The sequence below is a fragment of the Lethenteron reissneri genome, chromosome 70 (genome assembly GCF_015708825.2).
Source record: "Lethenteron reissneri isolate LAM-NWPU_2019-01 chromosome 70, ASM1570882v1, whole genome shotgun sequence".
NCBI lineage: Eukaryota > Metazoa > Chordata > Hyperoartia > Petromyzontiformes > Petromyzontidae > Lethenteron > Lethenteron reissneri.
Window position 1 is genome coordinate 3,122,009 of NC_083848.1, and position 12,379 is coordinate 3,134,387.

At 46.5% G+C, this 12,379-nt stretch overlaps 1 protein-coding gene across 1 annotated transcript in view; it reads left to right on the plus strand.

Moving 5' to 3' along the window:
* Positions 1 to 243: 243 nt before the first annotated feature.
* The window catches only part of LOC133361005 (retinoblastoma-associated protein-like), a 77,104-nt gene continuing 64,968 nt past the window's right edge, over positions 244 to 12,379 (plus strand). The window contains exons 1-2 of the mRNA XM_061579888.1: positions 244 to 684; positions 6,871 to 7,030. Coding sequence (XP_061435872.1) covers positions 629 to 684; positions 6,871 to 7,030 — 216 coding nt within the window. The 5' untranslated portion in view covers positions 244 to 628. The remainder of the gene's footprint in view (positions 685 to 6,870; positions 7,031 to 12,379) is intronic.

Consider the following 12,379-nt stretch of genomic DNA (forward strand, 5'->3'; position numbering starts at 1 on the left):
CCCACCCACCCACAACATCCCCCGAGCCCCTCCCCCCTCTTAAACCATGCCCACTTTGACCCCCCCACCCCTCCCACCCACCCACAACATCCCCCGAGCCCCTCCCCCCTCTTAAGCCACGCCCACTTTGACCTCCCCCACCCATCCACAACATCCCCCGAGCCCCTCCCCCCTCTTAAACCACGCCCACTTTGACCCCCCCCATCTCTCACCACCCGTTCCCGTCTTTCCAGTGACTTCCAACCCCAGTTGCTCGCAAGCTCTCCTCGTCATCCTCCTCCTTATAGAGGACCCAAACTCTGCCGTCGGACACCGACGTCAGACGAACTTTCGCGTGGCCTGTTCGCACCCCCCCCCCCCTTCCGACGGGGGAAGGTGGATTGCGCGCGAAAATTGAGGGCCGAGTGTGACCTGAGGGGAAAAATTAACAATTATTAAAAAATTAGAAATAAAACCGCGCGCATCGGGCAAAGACGAGAATGGGACGTTTTTAAAGAAGGAGGAAAAAGCAGCGATACGATTAAAGAGAATAGCAAAAAATTACAAGCGACAACTCGCAATTCAACTACACGCAACAACAACAACCCGCTGTGTTTGGTGGTGGTTGTTGGTGGTGGTGGTGGCGCTGATGATGTCCATCAAGGAAGGTGGTGGCCACCACAGTTCAACCACTTCGCTCGTCAGGTAAACGACGACGGGGGCCGACGTTTCGGGGATGGTTCAACCGCAGGAGGAGAGGGGAGTCGGTCTCGCTAGGCCGCAACGCGTTTCGTCGTTAAAAAAAAAAGTTAACAAATTAAAACAAAAACGTTCTACATCGGTGTAGTACGAGTTGGATAACATTGTTTTACCTCATAAATCATTGCTTCGTTACCCCCAAACTCGTTAAAAATCAATGGAAATACGTCAACCGGACAGACGTTTCGGGCAACTGGCCTCCCCGTTGAAGGGGCCGCGCGTTTTGTCGAGTTGTGCGGTGTTTTTGTTGTTTTTACACCTCAACGAAATCCTGTCGTCGACAATATCCATTACCTTGGTTCTTTCGGTAAAGTCACGTAAAAGGGAAATAATAAAAGAATAAAAATAAAATTCTCACGACGTTTCGGTCGCAACGCAAGCAGCCGTTCTCAGGTGGAAGACCTGAAACGTCGCCGATTACCACCACCACCACATCGTATATATATACACACACACACTACTAATAATAATAACGTGTCACTTGTATGTTTAAAGGCTAAGCAAGCGTTGAATCATTGGACTGGTGCAGTAGCAGCAGTATCAGAACACGTTCTGCGCATATCGAGTTGCTTTAAAGTTCGCTTTTAAGCAAAGTTTGTTTTAAAGTTAACGTGTGCTCCAGATGAACGGTGGATTAATCGCCTTTGCTGTGTTGCCTTTAAAGATGATGATTTTGAAGTTACGAGTCACGCTTTTGCTAAGTGATGTTGATTTTACGCAAAAAAAACATTTTAAAAAGTCATCCCGAATAAGCGGAAAGAGTGTTAGAACGTAATCAACGTTTTATTCTTTCGGTAAAGTCACGTAGAAGGGAAATAATAAAATAATATAAATATAAACACAAGCAATCGTCATCAGGTGTGAAATCCACAGCAAAGAAAGTTTGATAAAAAAAACAAGACTATGAATCCCTGCAGTCACGAAAGCTTTAAATCAAAATATAATCAACGTTGTTGGGTTTAGATCACGTTATTTATAAATGTGTCGTAACCCTCCACCACCCGACACGGCCAATCAGCAAAACAAAAGTGTCACGTTGACAAAAGACAAAATAGTTCACTGCTTTAGCCCACCGGTAGTTGTTGAAGCGTTAATTACGAATAATATTTGTCGCAAAAGCCGACAAAAGTGTTAAAACAATTGTTTTATCTCAGATTCTAGGGATTTTTAAAATGTTTTTGGGACTAAACTAACAAGTGTAAAAACAACCCCCCATCGAAAACACAACTCTCGTTACGATGTATGAGACTTCTCTAACATATAAAAACTACAGTTATTACCCCATATTGGCATCTTATTTATTGGCTTTGCAGACCCAATATTATCCAGAAGAATTTGTCCCAAGTGCAATTCTGAACCGGCTTTGACAGTGAGTCTCATCAGCAAGAGTGAGTCTTGTTAATCAAAGCTTGTGCGTGTTAAACTATTCTAAAGCTATTTGTAAACATTAGTGCGGAACAGCTGATGTCAAGAAAACTCTGGACTGGTTTTGACATCCTGGGTCTCATCAGCAAGATTCAGGCTTGTTGATTAAAAGCTACTGGGAAACATTCGGTGCGGAACAGCCGATAGAAAGAAAACTCTGGACTGGTTTTGACATCATGGGTCTCATCAGCAAGATTCTGGCTTGTTCATTAAAAGCTACTGGTAAATATTCGGTGCGGAACAGCCAATAGCAAGAGAACTCTGGATTAGTTTTGACATCATGGGCCTCATCAGCAAGAGTCTAGTTTGTTCATTAAAGCTTGTGCGTGTTAAACTATTCTAAAGCTATTTGTAAACAGTGCGGAACAGCCGATGTCAAGAAAACTCTGGACTGGTTTTGACATCCTGGGTCTCATCAGCAAGAGTCTAGTTTGTTAATCAAAGCTTGTGCGTGTTAAACTAATCTAAAGCTATTTGTTAACAGTGCGGAACAGCCGATAGCAAGCAAACTCTGGACTGGTTTTGACATCCTGGGCCTCATCAGCAAGAGTCTGGCTTGTTAATCAAAGCTTGTGCGTGTTAAACTAATCTAAAGCTATTGGTAAACATTAGTACGGAACAGTCGATGTCAAGAAAACTCTGGATTAGTTTTGACATCCTGAGTCTCATCAGCAAGATTCTGGCTTGTTCATTAAAAGCTACTGGGAAACATTCTGTGCGGGACAGCCGATGTCAAGAAAACTCTTGACTGGTTTTGACATCCTGGGTCTCATCAGCAAGAGTCTAGTTTGTTCATTAAAGCTTGTACGTGTTAAACTAATCTAAAGCTATTTGTAAACATTAGTGCGGAACAGCCGATAGCAAGAAAACTCTGGACTGGTTTTGACATCCTGGGTCTCATCAGCAAGAGTCTGGCTTGTTCATTAAAGCTTGTGCGTGTTAAACTATTCTAAAGCTATTGGTAAACAGTGCGGAACAGCCGATAGCAAGAGAACTCTGGATTAGTTTTGACATCCTGGGTCTCATCAGCAAGATTCAGGCTTGTTCATTAAAAGCTACTGGAAAACATTCTGTGTGGGACAGCCAATAGAAACAAAACTCTGGACTGGTTTTGACATCCTGGGTCTCATCAGCAAGAGTATGTCTTGTTCATTAAAAGCTACTGGAAAACATTCGGTGCGGGACAGCCGATAGAAACAAAACTCTGGACTGGTTTTGACATCCTGGGTCTCATCAGCAAGAGTATGTCTTGTTAATCAAAGCTTGAACGTGTTAAGCTAATCTGAAGCTATGTGTAAACATTAGTGCGGAACAGCTGATAGCAAGAGACTCTGGACTGGTTTTGACATCATGGGCCTCATCAGCAAGAGTCTGTCTTGTTCATTAAAGCTTGTGCGTGTTAAACTAATCTAAAGCTATTGATAAACATTAGTGTGGACAGTCGATGTCAAGAAAACTCTGGATTCGTTTTTACATCCTGAGTCTCATCATCAAGATTCTGGCTTGTTCATTAAAAGCTACTGGGAAGCATTCGGTGTGGGACAGCCGATAGAAAGAAAACTCTGGACTGGTTTTGACATCATGGGCCTCATCAGCAAGAGTCTAGTTTGTTCATTAAAGCTTGTGTGTGTTAAACTATTCTAAAGCTATTGGTAAACAGTGTGGAACAGCCGATAGCAAGAGAACTCTGGATTAGTTTTGACATCCTGGGTCTCATCAGCAAGATTCAGGCTTGTTCATTAAAAGCTACTGGGAAACATTCTGTGTGGAACAGCCGATAGCAAGAAAACTCTGGACTGGTTTTGACATCCTGGGTCTCATCAGCAAGAGTCTGGCTTGTTCATTAAAGCTTGTGCGTGTTAAACTATTCTAAAGCTATTGATAAACATTAGTGTGGACAGCCGATAGAAAGAAAACTCTGGATTCGTTTTTACATCCTGAGTCTCATCAGCAAGAGTCTAGTTTGTTCATTAAAGCTTGTGCGTGTTAAACTAATCTAAAGCTATTTGTGAGCAGTGCAGAACAGCCGATAGCAAGCAACTCTGGATTAGTTTTGACATCCTGGGTCTCATCAGCAAGAGTCAGTCTTGTTCATTAAAAGCTACTGGGAAACATTCTGTGTGGGACAGCCGATAGAAAGAAAACTCTGGACTGGTTTTGACATCCTGGGTCTCATCAGCAAGAGTCTGGCTTGTTCATTAAAGCTTGTGCATGTTAAACTAATCTAAAGTTATTGGTAAACATTAGTGCGGAACAGCCGCTAGAAAGAAAACTCTGGATTAGTTTTGACATCCTGGGCCTCATCAGCAAGAGTCTGGCTTGTTAATTAAAGCTTGTACGTGTTAAACTATTCTAAAGCTATGTGTAAACATTAGTGCGGAACAGCTGATGTCAAGCGAACTCTGGACTGGTTTTGACATCCTGGGTCTCATCAGCAAGAGTCTAGTTTGTTCATTAAAGCTTGTACGTGTTAAACTAATCTAAAGCTATTTGTAAACATTAGTGCGGAACAGCCGATAGCAAGAGAACTCTGGATTAGTTTTGACATCCTGGGTCTCATCAGAAAGATTCTGGCTTGTTCATTAAAAGCTATTTGTAAACATTAGTGCGGAACAGCCGATAGCAAGAAAACTCTGGACTGGTTTTGACATCATGGGCCTCATCGGCAAGAGCCAGGTTTTTTGTCGGATGTTATTGGCAAAAAGCACTCCCATCTAAAATTCTAACATTATAGCACCCCGGTCAACGCAAGAAGCATTATTGTACGACTGTTTTTTAGCAACACGGTATTTCCCCGCTATTCACGAAATAGCGTGCATCCCGTGCTAATCTAACGCTTATTCCGGATGTCCGATGGCATCGTTCGCCACTCTCTTTGCCAGCATTCTTCCAGACCTGGTCTGAGTTTCTCGGATATACGCATGAATTAAGATGTGTTTTTTTATCCTTATTGGCTTCTCCGACGATTATCAATCGATAGATCTTGTCATCGGTGTGTGCGCCAGAGGTCGCAAACGGGTTTTGATTCCTTACCCGTACCCGTACCCGGCCGCACCAGGGTCGAAAACGGGTACCCGTACCCTACCCGATACCCGGCTACCCGTACCCGGCCGGGTATGAAGCCATGGTGCAGGCACGGGTGGGTTGATTCTAGGAACTTGAATTGTGAGAAGAGACAAGACGTTGGGAAATGAGTGACAAACGGTGACTCACCAGTGACTCACGGCCTACCCGTACCCGTACCCGGCCGCACCAGGGTCGCAAACGGCTACCCGTACCCGGCCGGGTACGGTACGGGTATCGGGTAGGGTACGGGTATCGGGTACCCGGTTGCGACCTCTGGTGTGCGCCTATACAATCATCTCGACCCTGACGCCTGCTGTATATTTGGAGTTTGCGTGTCTCTCTTTATTTGGGTCCTCCATTTTTTCCCCTCTACGTTTAGTATCAACATCACGCGTTTAGAGTTATTAAAAAAAAAATGGCTTGCTATCAATTCCCACGCGAAAAAGCCACTTAGTTGAGCTATCATTTGCGCCCAGGGCACTTCTGAAAAAGAAGCTGATAGCTCAGTTGGCTTTACCTGGTAAAATAACAAGTGTGTGATGCGTCTATGGGTATCTGTGTAATGAGTCTATGGGTCTGTGTCGGGAGTCTATGGGTCTCTGTGTGATGAGTCTATGGGTCTGTGTCGGGATTCTATGGGTCTCTGTGTGATGAGTCTATGGGTCTGTGTCGGGAGTCTATGGGTCTCTGTGTGATGAGTCTATGGGTCTGTGTCGGGATTCTATGGGTCTCTGTGTGATGAGTCTATGGGTCTGTGTCGGGAGTCTATGGGTCTCTGTGTGATGAGTCTGTGTGTCTGTCTATGGATCTCTGTGTGATGAGTTTATGGGTCTCTGTGTGATGGGTCTGGATCTCTGTGTGATGAGTCTATGAATCTCTGTGTGATGAGTCTATGGGTCTCTGTGTGATGAGTCTGGATCTCTGTGTGATAAGTCTATGGGTCTCTGTGTGATGAGTTTATGGGTCTCTGTGTGATGAGTCTGTGGGTTTCTGTGTGATGAGTCTATGGGTCTCTGTGTGATGAGTCTGGATCTCTGTGTGATGAGTCTATGGGTCTCTGTGTGATGCGTCTATGGGTCTCTGTGTGATGAGTTTATGGGTCTCTGTGTGATGAGTCTGTGGGTTTCTGTGTGATGAGTCTATGGGTCTCTGTGTGATGAGTCTGGATCTCTGTGTGATGAGTCTATGGGTCTCTGTGTGATGCGTCTATGGGTATTTGTGTGATGGGTCTATAGGTTTCTGTGTGATGAGTCTGGATCTCTGTGTGATGAGTTTATGGGTCTCTGTGTGATGAGTCTATGGGTCTGTGTGTGATGCGTCTGTGGGTTTCTGTGTGATGAGTATATGGGTCTCTGGTTGATGCGTCTTTGAGTATCTGTGTGATGGGTCTATAAGTTTCTGTGTGATGAGTATGGGTCTCTGTGTGATGAGTCTGGATCTTTACACTCCTATACTTTTACACGCCTATCGTGTTTTAGCATCGTTTGTTGTAACACTCTGACAACCACACGTGTGCTGCTACTGGACCATCTGTTGAAAAAAGAGCTTGAAAACCCATCGGATTCCTCCTCAAGTACAAATGAAGATCGCGATGATTCTGAAATGCACGGTTGTTTGTTTTCGCTGTGTGGGTGCTGAAAGCAGCAGCAGCGGCAGCAACAGCGCCAGCAGCAGCGATTCCGAAGAGGATGGGTGGCGGAGGAAGCTGGAGAAGGTTTGTGTGGCTGTGGGTGCCGCTGATGACACATGCAAGATGGCCTGGAGGCTCTGGGAATTGACGTGCAAGCCCGAGTCTGTGCAGGTGAGATGTTTGTTTTAATGTTTTAATTAAAGTGTTTATATCTGTACGTAGGAGTCTGTGGGTCTCTGTGTGATGAGTCTGTGGGTCTCTGTGTGATGAGTCTGTGGGTCTCTGTGTGGTGAGTCTGTGGGTCTCTGTGTGATGATTCTATGGGTCTCTGTGTAATGAGCCTGTGGGTCTCTGTGTGATCAATCTGTGGGTCTCTGCGTGATGAGTCTATGGGTCTGTGTGATGCGTCTATGGGTCTCTGCGTGATGAGTCTGTTGGTCTCTGCGTGATGAGTCTGTGGGTCTCTGTGTGATGAGTCTGTGGGTCTCTGTGTGATGAGTCTGTGGGTCTCTGTGTGATGAGTCTGTGGGTCTCTGCGTGATGAGTCTGTTGGTCTCTGCGTGATGAGTCTGTGGGTCTCTGTGTGATGAGTCTGTGAGTCTCTGTGTGATGAGTCTATGGGTCTCTGTGTGATGAGTCTGTGGGTCTCTGCGTGATGAGTCTGTGGATCTCTGTGTGATGAGTCTGTGGGTCTCTGTGTGATGAGTCTGTGGGTCTCTGTGTGATGAGTCTGTGGGTCTCTGCGTGATGAGTCTGTTGGTCTCTGCGTGATGAGTCTGTGGGTCTCTGTGTGATGAGTCTGTGAGTCTCTGTGTGATGAGTCTATGGGTCTCTGTGTGATGAGTCTGTGGGTCTCTGCGTGATGAGTCTGTGGATCTCTGTGTGATGAGTCTGTGGGTCTCTGCGTGATGAGTCTATGGGTCTGTGTGATGCGTCTATGGGTTTCTGCATGATGAGTCTATGGGTCTCTGTGTGATGAGTCTATGGGTCTCTGTGTGATGAGTCTATGGGTCTCTGTGTGATGAGTCTATGGGTCTTTGTGTGATGAGTCTATGGGTCTCTGTGTGATGAGTCTATGGGTCTCTGTGTGATGAGTCTATGGGTCTCTGCGTGATGAGTCTGTGGGTCTCTGCGTGATGAGTCTGTGGGTCTCTGTGTGATCAGTCTGTGGGTCTTTGCGTGATGAGTCTGTGGGTCTCTGCGTGATGAGTCTGTGGGTTTCTGCGTGTTCAGTCTGTGGGTCTCTGTGTGTGATGAGTCTATCGGTCTCTGTGTGATGAGTCTGTGGGTCTCTGTGTGATGATTTTGTGGGTCTCTGTGTGATGAGTCTATGGGTCTCTGCGTGATGAGTCTGTGGGTCTCTGTGTGATCAGTCTGTGGGTCTTTGCGTGATGAGTCTGTGGGTCTCTGCTTGATGAGTCTGTGGGTCTCTGCGTGATGAGTCTGTGGGTCTCTGCGTGATGAGTCTATCGGTCTCTGTGTGATGAGTCTATGGGTCTCTGTGTGATGAATCTGTGGGTCTCTGCGTGATGAGTCTATCGGTCTCTGTGTGATGAGTCTATGGGTCTCTGTGTGATGAGTCTGTGGGTCTCTGCGTGATGAGTCTATCGGTCTCTGTGTGATGAGTCTATCGGTCTCTGTGTGATGAGTCTGTGGGTCTCTGTGTGATGATTTTGTGGGTCTCTGTGTGATGAGTCTATGGGTCTCTGCGTGATGAGTCTGTGGGTCTCTGTGTGATCAGTCTGTGGGTCTTTGCGTGATGAGTCTGTGGGTCTCTGCTTGATGAGTCTGTGGGTCTCTGCGTGATGAGTCTGTGGGTCTCTGCGTGATGAGTCTATCGGTCTCTGTGTGATGAGTCTGTGGGTCTCTGTGTGATGAATCTGTGGGTCTCTGTGTGATCAGTCTGTGGGTCTCTGCGTGATGAGTCTATGCGTCTGTGTGATGCGTCTATGGGTTTCTGCATGATGAGTCTATGGGTCTGTGTCGGGAGTTTATGGGTCTCTGTGTGATGAGTCTAAGGGTCTCTATGTGATGAGTCTATGGGTCTCTGTGTGATGAGTTTATGGGTCTCTGTGTGAGGAGTCTATGGGTCTCTGTGTGATGAGTCTATGGGTCTCTGTGTGATGAGTATATGGGTATCTGTGTGATGAGTCTATGGGTCTCTGTGTGATGAGTTTATGGGTCTTTGTGTGATGAGTCTATCTGTCTCTGTGTGATGAGTCTATGGGTCTCTGTGTGATGCGTCTATGGGTATCTGTGTGATGCGTCTATGGGTATCTGTGTGATGAGTCTGTGGATTTCTGTGTGATGAATCTGTGAGTCTCTGTGTGATGAGTCTATGGGTCTCTGTGTGATGAATCTATGGGTCTCTGTGTGATGCGTCTATGGGTCTCTGTGTGATGAGTCTGTGGATTTCTGTGTGATGAGTCTATGGGTCTGTGTGATGCGTCTATGGGTTTCTGAATGATGAGTCTATGGGTCTGTGTCAGGAGTCTATGGGTCTCTTTGTGATGAGTCTGGATCTCTGTGTGATGAGTCTATGGGTCTGTGTGATGAGTCTATGGGTCTCTGCGTGATGAGTCTATGGGTCTCTGTGTGATGAGTCTATGGGTCTCTGTGTGATGAGTCTATGGGTCTGTGTGATGAGTCTATGGGTCTGTGTGATGAGTCTATGGGTCTCTGCGTGATGAGTCTATGGGTCTCTGCATGATGAGTCTATGGGTCTCTGTGTGATGAGTCTATGGGTCTCTGTGCGATGAGTCTATGGGTTTCTGTGTGATGAGTCTATGGGTCTTTGTGTGATAAGTCTGTGGTTTTCTGTGTGATGAGTCTATGGGTCTCTGTGTGATGAGTCTGTGGGTCTCTGTGCGATGAGTCTATGGGTATCTGTGTGATGAGTCTATGGGTCTTTGTGTGATGAGTCTGTGGGTGTCTGTGTGATGAGTCTATGGGTCTCTGTGTGATGAGTCTATGGGTCTCTGTGTGATGAGTCTATGGGTCTCTGTGTGATGAGTCTATGGGTCTCTGTGTGATGAGTCTATGGGTATCTGTGTGATGAGTCTGTGGGTGTCTGTGTGATGAGTCTATGGGTCTCTGTGTGATGAGTCTATGGGTATCTGTGTGATGAGTCTGTGGGTATCTGTGTGATGAGTCTGTGGGTGTCTGTGTGGTGAGTCTATGGGTCTCTGTGTGATGAGTCTATGGGTCTCTGTGTGATGAGTATATGGGTCTGTGTGATGAGTCTATGGGTCTCTGTGTGATGAGTCTGTGGGTCTCTGTGTGATCAGTCTGTGGGTCTCTGCGTGATGAGTCTATGGGTCTGTGTGATGCGTCTATGGGTTTCTGCATGATGAGTCTATGGGTCTCTGTGTGATGAGTCTATGGGTCTCTGTGTGATGAGTCTATGGGTCTCTGTGTGATGAGTCTATGGGTCTTTGTGTGATGAGTCTATGGGTCTCTGTGTGATGAGTCTATGGGTCTCTGTGTGATGAGTCTATGGGTCTCTGCGTGATGAGTCTGTGGGTCTCTGCGTGATGAGTCTGTGGGTCTCTGTGTGATGAGTCTGTGGGTTTCTGTGTGTTCAGTCTGTGGGTCTCTGTGTGATGAGTCTATCGGTCTCTGTGTGATGAGTCTGTGGGTCTCTGTGTGATGATTTTGTGGGTCTCTGTGTGATGAGTCTATGGGTCTCTGCGTGATGAGTCTGTGGGTCTCTGTGTGATCAGTCTGTGGGTCTTTGCGTGATGAGTCTGTGGGTCTCTGCTTGATGAGTCTGTGGGTCTCTGCGTGATGAGTCTGTGGGTCTCTGCGTGATGAGTCTATCGGTCTCTGTGTGATGAGTCTATGGGTCTCTGTGTGATGAGTCTGTGGGTCTCTGTGTGATCAGTCTGTGGGTCTCTGCGTGATGAGTCTATGCGTCTGTGTGATGCGTCTATGGGTTTCTGCATGATGAGTCTATGGGTCTGTGTCGGGAGTTTATGGGTCTCTGTGTGATGAGTCTAAGGGTCTCTATGTGATGAGTCTATGGGTCTCTGTGTGATGAGTTTATGGGTCTCTGTGTGAGGAGTCTATGGGTCTCTGTGTGATGAGTCTATGGGTCTCTGTGTGATGAGTCTATGGGTATCTGTGTGATGAGTCTATGGGTCTCTGTGTGATGAGTTTATGGGTCTTTGTGTGATGAGTCTATCTGTCTCTGTGTGATGAGTCTATGGGTCTCTGTGTGATGCGTCTATGGGTATCTGTGTGATGCGTCTATGGGTATCTGTGTGATGAGTCTGTGGATTTCTGTGTGATGAATCTGTGAGTCTCTGTGTGATGAGTCTATGGGTCTCTGTGTGATGAATCTATGGGTCTCTGTGTGATGCGTCTATGGGTCTCTGTGTGATGAGTCTGTGGATTTCTGTGTGATGAGTCTATGGGTCTGTGTGATGCGTCTATGGGTTTCTGAATGATGAGTCTATGGGTCTGTGTCAGGAGTCTATGGGTCTCTTTGTGATGAGTCTGGATCTCTGTGTGATGAGTCTATGGGTCTGTGTGCTGAGTCTATGGGTCTCTGCGTGATGAGTCTATGGGTCTCTGTGTGATGAGTCTATGGGTCTCTGTGTGATGAGTCTATGGGTCTGTGTGATGAGTCTATGGGTCTGTGTGATGAGTCTATGGGTCTCTGCGTGATGAGTCTATGGGTCTCTGCATGATGAGTCTATGGGTCTCTGTGTGATGAGTCTATGGGTCTCTGTGCGATGAGTCTATGGGTTTCTGTGTGATGAGTCTATGGGTCTTTGTGTGATAAGTCTGTGGTTTTCTGTGTGATGAGTCTATGGGTCTCTGTGTGATGAGTCTGTGGGTCTCTGTGCGATGAGTCTATGGGTTTCTGTGTGATGAGTCTATGGGTCTTTGTGTGATAAGTCTGTGGTTTTCTGTGTGATGAGTCTATGGGTCTCTGTGTGATGAGTCTGTGGGTCTCTGTGCGATGAGTCTATGGGTATCTGTGTGATGAGTCTATGGGTCTTTGTGTGATGAGTCTGTGGGTGTCTGTGTGATGAGTCTATGGGTCTCTGTGTGATGAGTCTATGGGTCTCTGTGTGATGAGTCTATGGGTCTCTGTGTGATGAGTCTATGGGTCTCTGTGTGATGAGTCTATGGGTATCTGTGTGATGAGTCTGTGGGTGTCTGTGTGATGAGTCTATGGGTCTCTGTGTGATGAGTCTATGGGTATCTGTGTGATGAGTCTGTGGGTATCTGTGTGATGAGTCTGTGGGTGTCTGTGTGGTGAGTCTATGGGTCTCTGTGTGATGAGTCTATGGGTCTCTGTGTGATGAGTATATGGGTCTGTGTGATGAGTCTATGGGTCTCTGTGTGATGAGTCTGTGGGTCTCTGTGTGATCAGTCTGTGGGTCTCTGCGTGATGAGTCTATGGGTCTGTGTGATGCGTCTATGGGTTTCTGCATGATGAGTCTATGGGTCTCTGTGTGATGAGTCTATGGGTCTCTGTGTGATGAGTCTATGGGTCTCTGTGTGATGAGT